This window comes from Cutaneotrichosporon cavernicola, assembly GCF_030864355.1.
Source record: "Cutaneotrichosporon cavernicola HIS019 DNA, chromosome: 3".
Classification (NCBI taxonomy): Eukaryota; Fungi; Basidiomycota; class Tremellomycetes; order Trichosporonales; family Trichosporonaceae; genus Cutaneotrichosporon; species Cutaneotrichosporon cavernicola.
This window is the reverse complement of record NC_083395.1, coordinates 651,558-671,331: the sequence shown is the minus strand read 5'-3', so window position 1 is coordinate 671,331 and position 19,774 is coordinate 651,558. Positions and strand designations below refer to the sequence as shown.

Sequence of the window (19,774 nt, the reverse complement as noted above, 5' to 3'; positions counted from 1 at the left end):
CAGTAGTTTGACAAGGAGAAGGGAAAGGTGACTTTTGCAGCGCTGCTGCAGAGCTGCAGGTCTAGCTGCAACTAGCGCATATTGCAGTTGCCCCTGATCAAGGAGGATAAACTTAGCCTATGTTCAGTTGGCCGCCGATGCGTCGGGCCCTGTTGGCCATGTCGAGGTCTGTCAATTGTCCACTATGCAACGACAGTAACTGCACATAGTATTAATACAGTACTAATGGCGAGTTGAGAGATCCAGAAGAGATTGTCAAGATACCTAGCTAGTTTAGAGTGTAATCAGTCACGTGAGTGTGAAGTGGAGAGTGGCCGATTGGGATAGATGAATCGACGTAGGGAAAGGAGACTGCGGATCCAAGAATGCCAAGAACCCGGAAAGTGGGTTGGACCTGGTACCTGGTTAAACGAGGCTTTACTAGGTATACTAGGGTGCCAAATATTCATGCAGGTGCGAGATGCAAAGAGTAAACCATTTGGACCAAATGGCCCATGGCCCATCAGCCTAGCCTGCTGCCCAGTACATCTTAGATGTTCCCCGCTCATCACGGGGTAATCACAAAGGAAGGTTGCTCTAATACGCCCTATTAATATTGCTTGGATGCCATGAATAATATAAATATAAGACAAGGGCCCATAGGGACGCAAGCCATCGGTTGGACGTGCCAACCCCGGCTTGCCTTGCACCCTGTCCGGTTCACTGGGTGCCACCCTAACCACCCTAGTCACCACCATGTCCCTGTATTTGTTAACCCTTGGTCTTCTTGGCATTAATTGGGAATTGGGAAGTTGTAAACCCCTAGGCCCCTAGGCCCTAGTTACACATACCAGTATTAGTAGAGTAATCCAGGAGTGCTGGGGCGCTCTGGGGCATGGCGCAGAGGACTTTGTATCCGTGCCGGACCTCGGCCGATCAACGCAAATGCAGAAATCTATCTAACTTTGCTTGGGCCAACCACCTAAATAACCCTAAAGGTATGGTCCATGCTGCTCCATGCCCGCCACCCAAGGCACGATTGTGGCGAGGCCTAGAATTGATATCACAACTGGGCAATAAGGCAGCCAAGGCAAAAGAAGGAAACCTGATTAACTTGTCCGCTATTCATCCATCATCCACCATCCATCATCCATCATTCATCATCAACTCGGTCGAAGAGTACGGTCATTCGTCTCATCAGCATTCTCCACATATTCAACTCGAACCTACCACACCCATCACACTTACTACGTCACACTACACTACATTAGTTCTCACGTCCAACCACATCACCATCGCCCATTCATCTTCCCACTGGAAATGGCAGACCCAGACATAGCACGCCGCATCCCTTCTCCCACCTCCACTCTTCCCCTTCCTCGTGCCCTTCGCCACAGCAAATCGTTCACCCAGCTTGCGCGCTTCATTGGTTTCTCAACCATCGACCCTGACGCCGACGCCGACGCCGATGATCAGCTGCCGACCGACTCTGGCAGCGAAGTCGGAGACGAACACGAGGATGACAATGCGTCACCAGTTGATGACGATCCAGAGGTCGACGAAGAGTCCCTAATGTGGGACGCGCAGGTAGGTCACCCTCATTTCTGTGCCTTTGAACCGCGCACTGGCTAATCGACAGACGGCTCTCATTGCGCATCAACCAGCCCTCGCCGCAAAGTACTATGCTACCGCAGCGTTGCCTCCGTACTCATCGCCAGCAGCCTGTCTCGCGCTTGGAAATCTCCTCGCGCGAGGCTCTGGGTTGGCCCAGCCTGAAGATTCGCCACAGAGCACCGTCGCCAAGCCCAAAACCGACTCGGGTTCACCATCTCGGTCTTGGCTGTCGTCATTCTTCCGGGTTCATCATGCACCTGCTCCTGTATCCACTCCGGCTCCTGTGGAATCTCCAAAAGAAGAATTTCCGGGTCTTCGCACCACGCACCTGTCTTCAAACGGCTGGGAGCTACCCAAGGATGGCAACCGCGTCGTGCGCAATGTTGAGGCCATGGGCAAAGCCGCTGGATGGCTGGTCCTAGGTGTCGGACAAGTTCTCGAAACCGAGGCTGACCGCGCTGTGAAGCCAGTGGAACGTCCACGCAAAGGAAGTGTGGACGATGGTGCTGTCGTCTTCGACTTCAAGGGCAAGGGGCGTGCACACTCTCACCACAACCTTACCCAGGTGATCAGCCATCCAGCGACTGGGGGAGTCAACAACAACGCACCTTATGGCGAAAGCGATCTAACCATTGCGGTCAAACGGATCAGACTTCTGGTGAGCTGCCAAATCCATAAGTCACGCTGATCCTCAGTATGATCTCCTCACTCCGTTGGTTCAGATGTATCGTCACGGTCACATCCAGAGACACGACCCCGTTGCCCTTCCCCCCATATCTCACTCCCAACTACCTCGCGCCCTCAACCCCAAGGGAGATAAAGAAAGAGGCCGCAACGCCTGGCACCTTGGCTCCGCAGTCGCGAGCAAGCTTCTCGATCTCCCACTCTTGACTTCGACTGTGAGCCTCGGCCGGGAAGCAAACGCTCGTCGCCAGGGCGTTCTTATCATGGCCAATTACATTGTAAGCCGGCGCCGCAAGACAAGAGCTGATCAATAGCGTGGCTTGACCTCGTCTCTTGAAGTTGCAGAAGTGTGCTGTAAGAACGTTATCCGCCTTGGGCCATGCGGTTTGGACCTTCCAGACGACCTCATTCGCCAAGCGTTCCGTCGCCTCAAGAGCATTCTCAAGACGACTGGCGGCTCGCCTCTATCTTCAAGCGACGCAGACTCGTTCCCGTTCCCACCCACGCCTGGCGAACCTCGTCGCCGCGAATCTAACGCATCCTGGGTGTCGGCTGCTGACAGCAACATGACTGCGTCACTGCGACTCATGTCACCCGTCAAGTCGAGTGCTTCCCTAGCCTCCTTGGCCTTTGACAACCCTATCGTCGAGAGCACTCCAACTGGCCCCCGCCAAGGTGCGGCCGCCACGCTCCGTGGCATCCAGCAGTCTCAGCGTCGCGTGCAGAGCTCGCGCGAGGCAGCTTCGGCGCTCAAACAGCCGTGGTGGCCGACACTCGAGGGTTTGTCCATGGCCACCCCTCGCGAGACTGTGCAGAGGACCCCCCGTGACGAAACGCAGCGTCGGCCGCGTCCTCGCGAGTTCGAGTCGTTCTCCAAGACCGAGACCAAGAAGCCTCAGCTCCGCATTATCGCGTCCTCCCCGCAGCTCCGCTCGGGGATCCCGATGTCACCTCCCACCCGTCGTCGACTGCCATTTGAGCCCAAAGAGGCGGTTGCGTCAATCGACCCCGAGTTGGCGGCCCTTGAACTCGCTAGCGCCCTCACGAAGCACGTACAGTGTGGCGTCTGCGGTGCTGATGGTGTCAATTTTCCCAACTGCCGGAAATGTGGCCTTACCTTCTGCTCGCGCCCTTGTCGCATCAGCGAGACAGGAGCCGGCAATGGCAAGCGGTAAGCGAGTCGTCCGTATCAGCGCTGACATACAGTCACGTCTGTGGCGCTTGGGAATCCCGCAGACTTCTGGCCCCGCCTGGACAGGCCAGTTATGCTCCTCGGCCTCGTGTTTCAGTCCCCACGTCTTAGAACAAAACTCGATCATTGGAAAGCCTTCTCCACTGTATATTCCCTTGTTCTCTACAAGTCCCATAAGCTGTTGTACTTGCCGTGACATCCTTTACATCAGCATCGTCTCGATCGTCTCATGCATCACTGTAACTCGAGCTGGATAGGTACATGTAGAGTATGAGCGCAGTTTGCAAGGGTCGCCGAGAGTTAGGGTCCTGTAATCCGCAGCTGCGCAGTGGTCTTGGATGTCGGGTCAAGTGGAGGTTGTTTCATCTCTTCTTTCCGCTCATCGTTCCGCTCCGTTCGTATCACTAACGCATCACGATGCCACCACGATTCGGACTTGCACCCGCATTGCTTCTCGGTGCAGTAGGCATTCTGGTCATTGCATACACCCACGCCCTCCTCACACGACCAGAGGTACCCGACTGGAAGCGGGTGGAAGATCGTGAGTGCCCCTCCCTATTACCCCTACTCTCGCTGACAATTAGCTCATGCCTATGGCTTTCCAACATGGTACAGCGCGGCAGCCTCTCCGTACGACGCAGTCCAAGACGTACGGCCTGTCGAGCTCGACATCCTGCTCTTCATAGGTAAGTGCGCGCCAAGCATAACTGACAGCAGACCTCGCCCGTGCGTCCAGCTCGCGCCTTTCCTGACGCCAGATAACTCGTCCTCTCTACCGGATGCGCTGTACACGTATGACACTCTCAGTTCACGGCCAGATATTGTCGTCCACGTGAGCGGGCCCTTGACACCAAACTGGGACGCAGACGCGGACGCAGCACATAATCTCGAGAGTGCAGGCTGTCGTAGAATCCTATGGCGTATCGGCGACAGTGCGTGCTTGAACCCCATCGAATGGGAGGGTTGGCTGATAACAGGCGCTGCTGACTTTGGGAACGCTTGTCTAGGTTCAGTCGTCATCGAGTGGGCAATGAACGTTACGGGCGCTGACATCTGCGACATTACGTCCCTTTCAACGACTTACCCCGGCGTCAATGCCCGCGCCAACGTATGTTCGTAACTGACGTGAGCTGACGCAGATCACACTTGTTCCCGAGCCCTATGCCATGCTATCGGAGGAGTCGTCCTATGAGGCGCTCGCTGGCACGCTCGGGGAAGAGTGGAAAATGGGACTTCTGGCGCATGTGCTCCCTGCTGTGAGTGCGTCTCTCCGTTGGGCAAAGTCACGGGACGAGGACGACTCGTTGGTTCCTGTAAACCTGGGTCGTGTTCTGCGTGCGTCGCTGACGTTCAGGCCAACCCGGAAGTGTTCCATCCCGCTGCGACCCGGCATCGCGCCGTCACCTACTTCCCGCGCGTGTCTACCCCAGCGAGCGAGTATCCTTTGCCGCCGAGAGGTTACCAGTACTCTGTCTACAAGCGTGAGGAAGTATGAGACCATCCCTAATGTCAGAGCGTCCGTATCTCCAACCTCCTAACCCGGCAAAGGACATTAACGTGTTCAACCGATCCTCAGCGTTCCGACGCTCCTGGACTGCGTATGAGGCAGAATCTGCCTCTCATCTGGCCCACGCCGGGATCTGCATCGTGAGTCTCCCCTACGTTATCGGTTGAGTGACACCAGTTTGAGGGCTGGCAGGATGGGGTTCTGGATGCGCGAATGGCGAGAGCAATGCTCTCTGGATGTATCGTGGCGGCTGCCCCTCCCGACGTCGAGTATGGCACGCTTTCGGATCTCATTCTGCCTCTCAGCAAGTCCGACGACGCGTTGCCTGCTTCCAACATTGAGGCCGCTCTGAGTAACCTGAGTAACGCCGAGCTGGACAAGAAGGCCCTCCGCGCGTTCATCTTCGCACGCCAGGCACTCGTCGGTCCCATGCGCCTGTCCCAGATCTTCAGCATCCTCGACCGCTGGGAGCAGGGGGCACGCGGATATCTCGTGAGTGTCAGCATCACTGAGCTGACCTCTGTTTCCACACAGCTTCCAATGGAATTGTGACTCGAAGGGAACGAAACCAGAGTGGTGTTAAGTCCACCATAGACCGAGTCGATCAGTAGATTCATGTCATGCTTGCCACGCCCGCGCCACACGCGAGTGTCGCTTGGCGAAGCGTCGAGGACAAGAGGACAAGGGGACAAGGGGACATGAGGGCAAAAGGACAAGGGCCCTACCGGCCTACCGCTGCGGGCGTTGGTCGGATCAATATTGCAATGCCAAGTTGGTCGACGCGTTGTTTTGCCACCCAATGTTAAGTCACGTGACAGGTTCATAGGATTTTCCAGAGTAACGCGCCTACCTAAGTGAGGAGGTACTCACAAAGTTGCCGCTGCCAAACATACATATATACATTCTTCCATCTCTTCTTACATCTTACACTGTCTCCCTCAACAGGTCTGGTCATCGATACCGTCCAAGGGTTACTTTGTGGCCTCGCAACTGGTGAGGAATGGCTGTTTTCTCGAAAGAATAGAGCTCACGCTCGCACTCTTCCATACTCGACTCTGCAACCATCGATGAATGTTCTTCCTCTGCTGCACACCGCACGTCGCGCTCCACGCTCCCGCCTGCTTCAACTGAACAGACTATTCGTCCTAATCCCCATTCAACAAAGTGAGAGCGACTCGAGATTATAAAACTTGCCCCGTAGTGGCTGACTCAAAGAGCATTCGCGCCCAACAATTTGCATCCTCCACATCCCTCCAAACATTCACACTTGACCCATCCAACACCATGGTCAAGTACATTCTCGTTGCAGGCGGTGTCATTTCGTGAGTGGGACATGTCGGTGCGTTGGTGCACCCGCTGACAGTCAGCGGTATTGGCAAGGGCGTGATTGGTACGTAGTTCGAACGTCACGAGGACGTCGCCTGACGCCAGCCTCGAGCACCGGCCTCCTGCTTAAGACGGCGGGTTACAAGGTCACCTCGATCAAGATCGACCCGTACATGAATATTGATGCCGGCACCATGGCGCCTACCGAGCACGGTGAGTTTATTCATTCAACTTCTCGTCTGACGTCAGGCGAGGTGTACGTGCTCAACGACGGCGGTGAGACCGACCTTGACCTAGGCAACTATGAGCGTTACCTGAACGTGTCGCTGGGCACGGACAACAACGTCACGACAGGAAAGGTGTACTCGCACGTCATTGAGCGCGAGGTGAGTGCGCCAAGCAACCGAGCTGACAACAGCGTCGCGGGGACTACCTCGGCAAGACGGTCCAGATCGTGCCTCACCTCACCAACGCGATCCAGGACTGGATCGAGCGCGTGTCCAAGCGTTCCGTCGACGAGACCGGCGAGGAGCCCGACGTGTGCATCATTGAGCTTGGTGGCACGGTGGGTGACATCGAGTCGGCACCTTTCGTCGAGGCTATGCGGCAGTTCCAGTTCCGTGTCGGACCGGAGAACTTTGCGCTCATCTACGTCTCGCTCATTCCGGTCATTGGCGGCGAGCAAAAGACCAAGCCTACTCAGGCGGGTGCGCGCGACCTTCGTGGCCTCGGTCTCATTCCCGACCTCCTTGCGTGCCGCTGTGAGCACCCCCTCCAGGCTGCGACGATGGAGAAGGTCGCCATGTTCTGCCACGTCTCGGCCAAGCAAGTCCTTGGCGTTCACAACGTCAGCTCGACGTACCACGTCCCCCTTCTGCTCCGTGAGCAGGGCCTTATCGATTTCCTCAAGCAGCGCCTCGCGCTCAACACTATCACAGTCTCTCCCGCACAGAAGAAGAACGGCGAGTTGCTCATGGCGCGGTGGCGCGACATGTGCATCAGTTCGGAACGCTTCTTCGACCACGTCGACATTGTCCTTGTCGGCAAGTACACCACCCTCGAGGACTCGTACATGAGCGTCGTCAAGGCGCTCGAGCACGCGTCGATGCGCTGTGGCCGTACTCTTAAGCTCCACGTGAGTTGCTGTGGTGTGAGAAGCGACTGACATCAGTGGGTGGACTCGTCAGACCTCGAGCCCGAGATGGAGACCGACGACCCCGTCCGCTACCACGGCGCGTGGAGTGCTCTCTGCTCGGCCAAGGGTATCGTTGTGCCTGGTGGCTTTGGAGTGCGTGGTACGGAGGGTATGATCACGGCCGTCAAGTGGGCTCGCGAGCAGAAGGTTCCATTCCTGGGTATCTGCCTCGGTTTCCAGGTCGCCGTTGTCGAGTGGGCCCGCAACGTGTGCGGTCTCAGAGGCGCTAACTCTGCGGAGCTGTCCAAGAACACTCCTCACCCAGTCATCTGCTTCATGCCCGAGATCTCAAAGACTCACATGGGCGGCACCATGCGTCTCGGCCTCCGCCCCACGATCTTTGAGCCCAACACGGAAAAGTCCAAGCTCCGCCAGCTCTATGGCGGTCACAAGATTGCATGGGAGCGCCACCGCCACCGCTACGAGGTTGAGCCTCAATACGTGGAGCGCCTTGAGGCACCTGGGCGTATGCGTTTCATCGGCAAGGACGAGCGTGGCGAGCGTATGCAGATGCTCGAGATCGAGGACCACCCTTACTTTGTCGGCCTCCAGGCTCACCCCGAGTTCTGCTCGCGCCCTCTCAACCCCTCGCCCCCCTTCCTCGGCCTCATTGCCGCCGCATGCGGTGGTGACGTCCTTAAGGAGCAGCTCGAGGCGTCCAAGAACTACGTCGACCCCCACCCCGGGAACGCCAAGGTCGTGCCTGCAAGCGAGGCTGCCACCGAGGGCGCGAAGGGTCGCACGCAGGCTATCGAGGGCCTTCGCGTGGAGGGCGAGCCGGAGCAGGTTGCCAACGGTGTTTAGTTAGAGCTGTGATTAGTTGGCCACGGTCATGTTATACAATCTCATTTAGCAGTTCGGGAATGAGGATGAGGATGAGGTTACATAGAGGAATACACAACGGGGCGCAAGAGCCCAAGGTCCCGGGACGGGGGAGGCCCAATGACGGATGGACAGTGCAAAACATGACGGCACAGCAGGGGCGCTACGAACGCGCGACTAGCAGCCGCCGACCTCTTGGAACGTCAGCGCACGTTCAAGCGACGAAACTCACGCTCGAGCAACACCTCGAGGACATCGCCATCCTCAAGGTCCAAATCCTCTGCGGTCTGGTTGTCGAGGATACGCGCGCCATCGAACAGAAGCCTGTCGTCAGCATTGGTTGCATGAGGCGCTGTCGTGAGTAAAGGCTGCTCACCGGATGGCAGTCGGGTCATGGCCAACACGGTCCGCATACGCAGTCTGATGTCAGCTACCACCCTCTGCCGGACACAGAAATCTCACCTTGAGTTTGTTGAGCTTGGTCGTCTTCTTGATCTTGAAGAACACCTCGGAGGAATCGGTCGCACGAATCTTGATGTTAAGCGTGTTATCATCCGGCTTCGGCTTGGCCTCGGCGTTTGGCGAGTTGTGCTCGGACATTTTTGTTATGGGGCCGAGTTAAGAAATGTGCCCAGTTGAAGAGGGAGACGAGTGTGATAGATTGGGAGATGGGAGAGATGTCGCGATCCAACAAAGGATATCCTGTTGCCTCTAATCTAATGTCGCGCTCACTTACTACTTTACTTGTGTTGATGAGGGATGAGGATTCCAACCCTGGGGACTATGATTGTGTTTGCCACTCGGACTAATGCCGTAACTCCGTCATCTTCACGTGCTTTTCACGTGGGAAATAATCGGTGGGTCGAACAAGGCGACTTGGTGTGGCTTTGAAAGGGTTGTACTGCATATGAGTTGTGGGTTTATGAATGCCCTAGTTAATTCAGTCCCTCTTTGCTCAATCAATAACTAACCCTCCTCCCTTCTCTCCTAACATCACCACCAACAACAACTGACATCTCGGGCAATCCTACAATCCCATCTTCCTCAGCGACAGTGACATCTAGCGCGATTCTGAGCAGATCCTGCTAGCTGCCACCTCTCCCTATCTGTCTTTACTGGACAGAGATCCACTCGCCCCCGCGCTCAACGCCGCCCTGGGTCGGTCACCTGTCCTCGTCGCCCCGCGGGCATCCATAACCAAAACCTTGTCAGCGCACGTAGTCACCACCGACCTCCTCAGCGTTCGTAACAAACTTGAACCTTAGCACTGTCCCGGTGGACGCGTCCCAACCAAACTCGCCGCCACCCGCGTTCCCAGCGTGCAGCGTGGAACGTGAACACTCGGCAGCCCCGCACTCGAGTGCTTATCACCTCCACCTCCACTCCGTCGGTTTACGCTGCCCTCGATCCGAACCCCCGCCACACCTACTCTCAACGAGCTTGCACTGAACATGCCGCGCCGGGGCGTGCCACCGGTCGTGGCTGCCCCCTTGGCCCCGGCACCACCGTCACCGATCGTGCAGCGCCTGCGACAGGACTGGCGATGGGCAGGTATTAGCCAGTTTGTGTGGACCTTCTCGGACGGTTTCGGACTCATCGACTGGGACATTGAGGTGTGTAACACTGGCGACTGGGGCGGGCTGAGCTGACTTTCAGGCCCTTGAACACGACTTGGACGGAACCGAAGACGCGGTAATCCCAGATCTCATTGCTAAGATGCTCTACGCGCTCACCTGGAACCGTCAGATCAAGTATGTGACGATTTCACGTGGTTGAAGTGTGCTGACATCCGCAGCCGTGATAATGCTTTCGAGCACCTACACAAGCAGTGGCTGAAGAGAGAACCCGAGACCAACCCCTTCGGCGCCCTCGAAGAACCGAACCTCTGGGGAACGTTAGGATTGTCTCAGAAGGTGGAAGCTCTGTGGAGGTTGTGCGAATGGCAACTCGCGGATCCAACGCGATTGAGGTCGCTACTTAAGACGGAGGACGATCCTGCTTCATGGGTGAGACCTGTTTACGCAGCTCTCGCTGACTTGCCAGCGCGTCGACCCTGTCGGATGGGACAAGGCGGGCAATACCTACTTTTTGTTTGATGGTGGGCAATGGCTTGGAACACCACTGATGTGATAGACAATCGACTTTGGGTTCAGCGTACACGGCCACTACCCCCGCGAGCCCCGAAGGCAACGTCGTTAAAGGCCAAGCGTGCTCAGCGCTCCGTCAAACGCTCCAAGCCTGCTCCCAAGAAGTCGCACAAGAAGAAGACTCCGGCGAAGAAGGCAACACCGGAGCGAGAACTCTGCCTGGAACCCGTTGAGGGCCCAAGGAAACGTACGCAGGTCACGTTTTACGGCAACGTGACACCCACCGTCGACGCATTAAAACGGGGCGGTCCACCAGCAGCGCATCCCAGGTCCGATCGCGCAACGAGGAGCTCGGCTCGCAATGCTCCAGCAACGTCCCCCGTGGCTACGCCGTCCAGGCTATCCTCTCAGGCACCTCCATTGCCACGGGGCACGCGCGTCAGCCGTCGCTTACGAAATGTCGACGACGAATGGCAGCAGATCCCAGACGAGTGGCTGCAGACGGCTGAGACGAAACGAATGCAGGTTACTACAAAGAATGCAGAGGAAAAGACCGACTCGCAAGCGGATGACGACGGCAGCGAGTTGTCCGAGTTGACTGATGAGGAAGAGCACCAGGCGGAACTCAATGCCACTCGCCCTGCGCAGGACATGCAAGTCGCAAGGGAAGACTCGCCATTGTCGGACGCTCCTGAAGAACCTTCGCCTCCTCCAGAAATCGTCGATGATGATGGCGACGAAGACTACAAACCCGAGGCCGACGAGATCGGCGAGGGCGCCGATGAAGAGAGAGAGGAATCTGAGCGCAATGACGACTCGGCTTCACCGAAGGTTGAGACTGACGACGTCCAGCACACGAAGGGAGAAGCTGGCGACGAGATCGGGCGCGTCGAGGAAGATGAGAAGCTGTTGGCCAATGCCAAGTCTCTTGAGCCTATGGAGGAGCTCGACGCCAATCAGGAGATCAACAGCGTCGCGGTTTACGACAGCAAGCGGGACGTTGGCGAGCCCGAGGCCGTCGGGGCCAAGATGGACATCGACATTGTCGAAGCAAACGAGACCATCGAAGCCTATGAGGGGGAGGAAGAGGAGCATGAGGAGGGGCCGATGGAGGAGGATGCCGTGAAGAAGGAGGATGATGCCGTGAAGGAGGAGGACTCTGTCGAAACTGACGAGGTCAAGCTTGCGGTCAAAGAGGCGGCTGAAGTGCCTGACGGCTTCATTGAGTGGGAGGCTGTGAGTACTGCACGCCGACTTCCAAGGGTATGCTGATACATCTAGGTCTGCGTCACCCTCTACGACTGGAAGACATGGCCGGAACAGTTCGCCAAGTCGCGCGACCCGGACGAGAAAGCTCTCTACAAGCTGCTCGCGAACGACGTCGCGCCCCAGATCATCGAAGTTCTCACTGTGAGTATGCTTGGCTTGTCAGTAACTGACAATTTGATCAAGGAGCAGGAGCGCCTCAAGCAGGAGGCTATCAACAATCGAAAACGCTCTTCGCGTATCGCCACCCGCGAGCTCGCGCGTGAAGAGGAGCTGCGCCGCGATCAGGCACAACGCGAGATGGAGGAACGCATGGAGCGCGTGCGACAAGAACAGGCCGCCAAGGAGAAGGCCGAGGCGGAGCATCTGGCGCGAGAGCAACGCCGCGAGGCGCGCCTAAGGGAGCGTGAAGAGCGACTCGCGAACCGTGACGCGGCCATCCACGCCCGAGTGGAAGCGGAAACGTTAGAGAGAGAACGCGCCGAGCGGAGGAGAGAGCGTCGCAAGCGCCGTCGCGACGGCGAGGAGGTCGAGTCGTCGTCTGACGATGGGACAGCCTCGCGTCCTGCCACTCGCGCGCAAACGCCGAGCAGAAGTGCTGCCTCGTCCGTTAAGGATGGCTCGAACGGCCAGTCATGGGAAATGAAGTGCGAGGTGTGCAAGCTGCACGGCTGGAACCTGGCTGACGACGCCGACGCCGTCTGCTGCGACGACTGTGGGCGCTGGCAGCACGTCAAGTGTCACGACCGCCAGGACATCGCTGCCGGCCGCGGCATTCGCGACTGGGACCAGGTCGACTTCCGGTGCTCTGAGTGCGACGCCCGCAGCAAGCGACCCCGTGTCTCGGACGTGCGCCAGGACGGGGCCAACGGCACCATTTGCCAGCAAACGGCAACACAGAATGGGTCTCAGCGTCGGTCCAGCGCATCCCAGTACCCGGTGCCCTACCCCAGCAACCCACTTCCCGCGCCTCACTCATACCATTCTTCTCAACCGCCCCCGCATCGGCAAGCTCAATACCTTCCGTCACATCCTCCTCAGGCCGCTAATGGCCACCAACAGCATCCTACCTACCTTCCCCAATCGCATCAGCCACATCAACTCCAACATCCGCAAGGCGCGCATACTTCTCCGCAGGCGAGCTATCAACCCATGCCTCAGGTGGCTCAGCCATATGCCCAGCACACCGGCATGCAGCACCCAGGCCACCCTCTGCAGCACCACCATGTCCATCCACAGCAACACCCTGGGTATAGCATACCCGAGAATCTCGACCACCAGGCGCCGCAGTACCGACCCGAGCACGTACAGTATCCGCACGACGTGCGCTACCCAAACCCACGTGCCGACTACACAACCCCCCAGTATTCCCAGCCACCGCAGCGTCCAGAGTACGCACCGCGCCACGACTATCACGGTACCAACGGAGGTCATGCCGCACCCCAGCCGTACTCGTACCCTCACACATCGCCACCTACACCTCAATACTCGGGCCAGGCGGCACAGCAGATGCCGCCGGTCAAGTATACAGGCGAGATGGACAAGCGCCACTAGTTGAAAGATAGCTGTCATAACTGGCATTGTTGTCATAGCTACAGGATATGTATGCATGGCCTGTAATCAACCTTTGACCCAGACATCGGCGCGGGAAAGAACAAGCAGATCGGGGTGAGTCATTGCGTATGGTCAACAGCAACAGGGCAAAACGAGTACTCACAGACGCTCTACCATCGAGATGATTCAGCGCTTTGGAGGGCATCTCTGAAGAGTCACTCTAGTTGTGAGGATGTATTAAAGGTCGCTAGCACTACGAAAGGGACAGCGGCTCGATAGAATTGGATTCAGGTAGCAGTGGTTTGTGGCGGTGTTTGCGGTGATCAAGGCAAAATGAACACAAGTGAGCACCAATGGTTTTCATTGATGGGACGGATCCTCAATGCCTGGTCAACTTGCGACAGTGAACGGGCGCGGCGATCCACAACCTACACCAAAATGCGCTTCTTGAAAACTATTAACAGCCGTAACAAGATAGGGTGCTGTGACTGCAGACCTGTTTACCTCCAGGCGTCTACAATGATGCACTGGGAATGACAAACTTGCTTTTCAAGATTGGAGGTAGTCAACCCCGCCGTTATGCTAACCTGTCAAGCGAGCACTTCTAGCACCGGCTGAACAAGCATGACACCGAGCTCAACACCATCTCGGACTACATTCAGAGTGACTACCAGTTATGGGGGATGAGGCCAATGTGCACGGACGCCTGGTGTTGTTACTCACTGCGAAAACCCCCGCCAAAGACTGGAGCAACAACCCGAACGCAATTTCCGTTGGGTCTATTCGTTGAGCAGCGGTGACTTTATCTCGTCCTCAACTGCCGTCAAGTCGGAGTAGACCCTCTGGCTGCGTGCGACAACAACTGCCCGCTTGCGGCGGTGGACCAGCGCACAATAAGCTTGAAGATATTTCCGTGAGTTGCACTCATCGGTATGGGGCCAGTGGTCGTTAGCTGCCATCAACGAGACACCGTTGGTCTCCTCATCTCCCAGGCTCGGTTACCTCATCGATGACAGTGTGCCGACTTCATTAGCTTTTTGTCAGGTCAGGCCACCATGAAAGGGAGGATCAGAGACGCGTAAACAGAAACGAGGGTGTCCATAGCGCGTCGAGCGTTAGTTAGCCTGTATAGCTCTCGCGATGCCGCGCAGAGCAGGTCACGCCTCACCAAGTGGCACAACATAGGTGCTTCATATTCATCTAACGCTGATATCCTTCCAAACGTTGTCGGCACTGAACACCTGGTATATATACAAGTTTTACTCTAGAGCTTGTGGGCGGCACCCTCAACCTCGTTGTAGAGGGCGTCGATGGCGTCGCCAAAGTACTTGGCGGCAACGTTGCGCTTTACCTTCTGCGTGGGGGTCAACAGGTCATCAGGGAACGGCTTGAGGGTGGGGTAGATGCCCCGGATCATCTCAAAGCTGTTAAGCTTGTTCGCCTTTGCGACCTGCTCGAACTGTTTGACGAGATGAGCGCGGACCTTGGGGTCTTTGACGGCCTCCTCGAGTGCGGCCTCATCCGTGGGTGAAATCTTCTTGCCGAGGACCTGGGCGACGAGGTTCGAGGCGAGCGTGGGCTCTAGGATTCCAATGGCGACAAGGCTCGAACGGAGAGAGTCGGCGTGAACGAGCAGAGTGGTGTAGAGCGGGTTGAGAGCGTAAACACCTTCAACCTTCTCCAGGGCGACATACTCGCCCTGGCTGAGCTTGACGACGTTCTTGACACGGTCAACAATCTTGAGGCGGCCTGACTGGTCAATCTCGCCGATATCGCCGGTGTGGAACCAGCCGTCCTTGAGAGCCTTCTCCGTGTTCTCGGCGTCATGAAGGTAACCCGCAAAGACGTTGGCGCCGCGGATGCAGACCTCGCCGCGAGGGTTGGGCTTGTCCTGGTGGGTGTAACCCATCTCGGAGACATCGACGAGGCGGACCTCGTTACAAGGCTGGATCTGGCCGACAGTGCCGATGTGCTTCATGTCCTCGGGAATACCCTTCGAGGTCGTGCCCACAGTCTCGGTGAGGCCGTAACCCTGAACGACATCACAGCAGAAGCAGATGCGCAGGAACTCATGGACGGCAGCCGAGAGGGGCGCGGCGCCCGACGTCATGTACAGGACCTCGCCACCGACGAGGGCGCGGATCTTGCGGAACACGAGGGCGTCGTACACACGGTGGTGGATGGAACCATTTGCGCGGCTGTTGGCGAGCTTGGTGGCGACAGCACGGCGTAAGAGCGCACCCTTGAGGCCAGGGGCGTCCATCTGCATCTTGATGGCGGCATAGACGCGGTTCCAGACACGGGGTACACCGGGGAAGAAGTGGGGCTTCAAGATCTGCGCGTCCTCGAGGAGCTTGGTGGTGTCACCAGTGGTCAAACAGATGGTACCGTTGCCGTCCACTACAAGGATCTGGAGGAAGCGCTCATAAACGTGCGAGAGTGGCAGGTACGAGAAGAACCTGAAGCCGGGCTTGTCAAAGTATTCGCCGACGCCGTACGCGTTAGAGATGACGGCCGAGGTCATGTTCCAGTTGGAGAGGATGACACCCTTGGGGTTGCCAGTGGTGCCCGAGGTGTACGAGATCGTGACGATGCGGTTCTGGTCAATCTCGATCTCATCCTCGGCGACTGTGGGGGGAACAAAGTTGTCGGCCTGGGCTCCCCATTCCTCCATCTCAAGCTGGTCGAGAAGGAGGATGCCAAGGGAAGCAGCCCACTGGCTGAGGACGTCGCGCTCGGCAGCCGAGATGGGGTCCATGGTCACAATGACGCGCAGGGAGGGGCAAAGGGGCGCCATGCGAAGCAATTGGACGAGGTGGTGCGCCGACGAGAAGATGATGGGAAGAGGGCAGTGGTTGGTACTGGCGTCAGCGTGTCGTCCTGCATGCAACAACTCACATGTACTGGGCAGTGTCGGGACCTAGGGTCTCGTACAGCGAAGCCGAGACAAGGCCGTACGCGTGACACGCAAAGTCGACAATCTGCCACTCTTCACGGTTCTCACTCCAAATACCAACCGCCCAGCCACGGCGAGCACCGTTCTTGAGCTTGTCGCCCCACTTGGGAAGGTCGGGAGTGCAGATCTCAGGAGGCGACTCGACGTCGGCAGGGAGGTTCGGGTCACGGAGTCGGCCAAGGCGCTCGAGGGTCAGGAGCGCCGAGCCTACAGCGTTGCGGCGGCGCTGGACTTCGGCGTAGCTCATGTCGACGGTCTTGTTGGTCCACGTTGGCTTCTCCCCGGGCTTGGTGGCGGGAGCCTGAACACGGCGGCGAAACATGGCCGTGTCTGGTGACTTTTCGACAGCTGCGCCGAGTCAGACGTGCAACATGTCGAGAGGTAGCGTACATACCCTGGTCAAAGATCTCGGCGAGGGTGCGCGCGTGGGGCAAGCCCTGGTCATCGTAGCGGAGGATGGACGAGTCCCAAGAGCCTATACGTAAGTGATTGCAGCAGGAGCTCGTTCGTACCGTTTACCCATAAAGCTGTGAATGTCAGCAGCGTGCTCTTGCCGCGCTTTCCACTCGGATGTACTCACCACTGGTGCTGCTGGTCTCTGTACCCGGTACCGGCTAGACGCGTTAGGGGAGGGGGCCTCTGCCTTGGTCTCGACACGTACGACACTCTGCTTGTTGATGTTGAGGTTGTCGGGATACGGAATGAACATATTGTCAAGTCTGTATGTGGCGGAGAGAGAGTATGTGTGAGTGCAAGGTGCTGTGTAGCAAAGGGAAGGTGAAGTAGAGTGTGTTATACGCTAAGGCGAGCGACGAGAATGAGAGAGATGAGATAGATGAGAGAGATGGGAGAGATGTTTTACGAGGGTGAATGGGGACCATATAGAGCGCGAGGCATGGTGCTGGAGGGCTTGGGAGGTTTGGTTTGGTGAGCCGGCTAAGTCTTGTGCGGAAGAGGGGGTTGGGTGGGGTAGCGGGGAACGCGTGTGTCAGTTTGGTGTTCATTGTGTCATCTAGGGTAACTAACTATAGCCCTATAATACTTGGTCAAAGTGGCAAACGGAAACTAATACATCATCCACGGTCCTCTTTGACCGCTCAACCAATATCACTCGGTTAATCAAAACCCAAACCATACCCGGGTTCATGCCAAGAGGCGCTGGCACGAGGATCAACGTCACCACTAAATACCCGGGTTCGGCGACCCGGGTATGATCTACAATTGTCTACGTGCTGGAAGACTCCATGGGCGCCGTTGACACCAAGCAGCCCATCTACAATATACGCGGCCAACTTGACTCGCACAAGAAACTCACGATCCACACAAAAGCTCGCATTGTAAACTGTTCGGGTATCGGGCCACACAAGGCCTAGCCGTCTCGCGCCGCTGCAATATGGAGATAAGATAGTGGGGGGGAATAAACTAGAGCCATCTAAGAAACCATTACACTTCACTTGGTTGCCTTGTCAGCCTCCTCGCCGGACTCAGTTCCAACCTGGAGAGGCTTGGGCGTCGGCACGGTGGGGGAGCCGATGGAAGAGAACGTTGGGGCCGTGCGCGCCGCGGGGGCAGCGGCATCGGCGGCGTTTGCGGTAGCGTCCGAGTCCTCCGAGTCGACATGTACATCGCCGTCCTCGTCAACAACATGGATCCTGGCGCCTTCCTCCTCATCGACAACCATGAGCTGTGGTTAGAACTTGATTGTCCTTGACTTACATGGCCGTCGTTGATAACGTGCATTTCGTCATCATCGTCGTCGTCGTCGTCATCGGGTGTCTTGAAAGTGATACCAGAAGCGCCCAAAATGCTCGCAATGTTGACGAGGCCCCCGGCGCCAGCGATGCGGAAGCCACCGCCAGAGAAGCCACCGACAGATGGCGGCGCCTGGCCGAAGATGTCGGGGATCGACTCGGGAGTATCGCGGCCAACCTTGTTGTCGACGCGGTCCTTGACCCACGCCTGCCACTCTTCATGGGTACGGCCGCCAAGCAGAGCAACGACAACGACCGTCATGTTGTCGCAGCCAATGCCGCCAGTCTCCGAGTCGGTTGCGAGGCATTTAACCATCAAGTCCTCACAGATCTTGCCCAGGTCATCGCCATTGGCCACGGCCCGACGGACAATGTCGACCACCTGCTGCGATGAAAGGCAGTCCCAGATGCCTGCGGTGTTAGATTTGGGGAAATGAAATCAGCAAACTCACCGTCACAGGCGAGGACGAGGAACTCCTCCTCGCTGTCGATCTGGTGCACCAAGATCTCAGGGTCCGCAGTCACAATCTGCTGCTCGGGTGGCAAGGTGAAGTTCTGCTTGAACTCGAAGTCACCAATGGCGCGAGAGAGTGCGAGGTTGCCTAGTTGTTAGAAGAGTTTAGTGCAGAATACGAACCGTTGACACGCCCAAACTCGACAAACCCGCCAGCCGAGGTAATACGCGCGGTCTCCTCCTTGTTGGTTGGCTTGTGGTCGTTGGACATGGCCTTGGCCTCGCCCTTGTACCCAAGCACCGAGCGCGAGTCGCCTGCGTTGGCGACGAAGATACGGCCATCGGGAGTGACAAGGGCAACAACTGCAGTGCAGCCAGAAGGATCGGTGAAGAAGGTGGGGTCGGCACGAAGGTCCTCGTCCGTCTTGAGGAAGACCTGCTTCAACGCAGTCTCGTAGTCGCCCGCCTCTGAAGGGATTAGCTGTATTATCACACAATCGCGCACTGTACGAGTCTAGGTTGGCGAGGCGGGTGTGCAGCGTGGTGCCCGAGAACTTTGCAACCGTTGAACCTCCGTGGCCGTCAAACACTGCAAACAGAGCAAGTCCCTTCTCCTCTTTGCCATCATTGGTCACTGTCGACCCAGCAGGCTGTTCCGTAATGTCCTCAGCGGGAGGTGCGTCCGAGCCACCAGGCGGAAGATAGAGGTGCACCGAGTGTGAATCCTCCATGCCTGTGTGTTAGGTCAAAGTTGCCTTGGCAAGAGCTCACTTATCCGCCAGCCCTGCATGTCGGACAGACCGACCCAGTACTGCCTCTCTCGCAGCACGACGGTCGTGTGCTTCTCGGTAACTGTTTATAAAATGGGAGCGAGGATCGAGGAGAACGGAAACAGGCGCAGGACGACGTGTCAGACAAATGAATGTGGTCAGCGTTTTGCAATGACGTGTGGATGAGAATGGACTAACCTGGCTCGGAGAGAGTTTGACCCTTCAAACATCAAGAGAAGGCGTCAGCATTGCGATCATGGCATCGGTACGAGGTTGGGCAGCATCCCCATGTACGTTGCACCACATAGTATGATGAGCACAGGACGTACCATGTTTGTGAATGGACGTCAAGTGGGCGATGGGTGCGATGGAAAACAGAGGATATGGTTGAGGGTGGGGGACAAAGGAGGAAAAACACGTCAGAAGTGAGTTGTGGAGAAGGATGAGGATGAGGGAAAAGTGTTGATGATAGAGGTCGTGGAATGCACGGTTTGACGCGCGTTCCGATCTAGATGATGGGATGTAAAGAGTTTGTTGGATGAAGATTGATTAAAGTCAACATGAACAGTGAACAGTGACTTGGAAGCTAACAAGCTACAAAGCTAGGGCAAGGATTC

General features: G+C 57.0%; 7 protein-coding genes across 7 annotated transcripts; 4 read left to right on the top strand and 3 right to left on the bottom strand.

Moving 5' to 3' along the window:
* Window positions 1-1,299: 1,299 nt before the first annotated feature.
* Window positions 1,300-3,452, top strand: URA7 (uncharacterized protein; the record flags this gene model as incomplete). Its single annotated transcript, XM_060598688.1, has 4 exons — window positions 1,300-1,566; window positions 1,619-2,251; window positions 2,289-2,555; window positions 2,592-3,452. The coding sequence occupies 4 exons, from the start codon at window positions 1,300-1,302 to the stop codon at window positions 3,450-3,452; spliced, it is 2,028 nt and encodes a 675-aa protein (XP_060455457.1).
* Window positions 3,453-3,886: 434 nt separating this feature from the next.
* Window positions 3,887-6,144, top strand: CcaverHIS019_0302610 (uncharacterized protein; the record flags this gene model as incomplete). Its single annotated transcript, XM_060598687.1, has 11 exons — window positions 3,887-4,010; window positions 4,054-4,155; window positions 4,187-4,195; window positions 4,228-4,401; window positions 4,447-4,577; window positions 4,609-4,725; window positions 4,824-4,950; window positions 4,983-5,116; window positions 5,154-5,468; window positions 5,922-5,969; window positions 6,112-6,144. 11 exons carry the CDS (start codon window positions 3,887-3,889, stop codon window positions 6,142-6,144), a joined length of 1,314 nt encoding a protein of 437 aa, XP_060455456.1.
* A 116-nt stretch (window positions 6,145-6,260) lies between these two features.
* On the top strand, window positions 6,261-8,301 carry URA7 (uncharacterized protein; the record flags this gene model as incomplete). Its single annotated transcript, XM_060598686.1, has 6 exons — window positions 6,261-6,298; window positions 6,344-6,366; window positions 6,408-6,515; window positions 6,552-6,688; window positions 6,721-7,437; window positions 7,474-8,301. The coding sequence occupies 6 exons, from the start codon at window positions 6,261-6,263 to the stop codon at window positions 8,299-8,301; spliced, it is 1,851 nt and encodes a 616-aa protein (XP_060455455.1).
* Window positions 8,302-8,496: 195 nt separating this feature from the next.
* On the bottom strand, window positions 8,497-8,919 carry SMT3 (uncharacterized protein; the record flags this gene model as incomplete). The annotated part of the gene is made up of 4 exons (XM_060598685.1): window positions 8,497-8,513; window positions 8,552-8,643; window positions 8,696-8,739; window positions 8,782-8,919. The coding sequence occupies 4 exons, from the start codon at window positions 8,917-8,919 to the stop codon at window positions 8,497-8,499; spliced, it is 291 nt and encodes a 96-aa protein (XP_060455454.1).
* Window positions 8,920-9,770: 851 nt separating this feature from the next.
* Window positions 9,771-13,226, top strand: CcaverHIS019_0302580 (uncharacterized protein; the record flags this gene model as incomplete). The annotated part of the gene is made up of 7 exons (XM_060598684.1): window positions 9,771-9,932; window positions 9,976-10,070; window positions 10,115-10,325; window positions 10,363-10,417; window positions 10,453-11,642; window positions 11,688-11,816; window positions 11,859-13,226. The coding sequence occupies 7 exons, from the start codon at window positions 9,771-9,773 to the stop codon at window positions 13,224-13,226; spliced, it is 3,210 nt and encodes a 1,069-aa protein (XP_060455453.1).
* A 1,264-nt stretch (window positions 13,227-14,490) lies between these two features.
* FAA2 (uncharacterized protein) lies at window positions 14,491-16,891 on the bottom strand (the record flags this gene model as incomplete). Its single annotated transcript, XM_060598683.1, has 6 exons — window positions 14,491-16,087; window positions 16,125-16,530; window positions 16,577-16,657; window positions 16,695-16,709; window positions 16,763-16,796; window positions 16,844-16,891. 6 exons carry the CDS (start codon window positions 16,889-16,891, stop codon window positions 14,491-14,493), a joined length of 2,181 nt encoding a protein of 726 aa, XP_060455452.1.
* Window positions 16,892-17,632: 741 nt separating this feature from the next.
* PTC2 (uncharacterized protein) lies at window positions 17,633-19,489 on the bottom strand (the record flags this gene model as incomplete). Its single annotated transcript, XM_060598682.1, has 8 exons — window positions 17,633-17,866; window positions 17,899-18,344; window positions 18,386-18,535; window positions 18,571-18,855; window positions 18,893-19,120; window positions 19,159-19,239; window positions 19,356-19,377; window positions 19,487-19,489. The coding sequence occupies 8 exons, from the start codon at window positions 19,487-19,489 to the stop codon at window positions 17,633-17,635; spliced, it is 1,449 nt and encodes a 482-aa protein (XP_060455451.1).
* Between the last annotated feature and the right edge of the window lie 285 nt (window positions 19,490-19,774).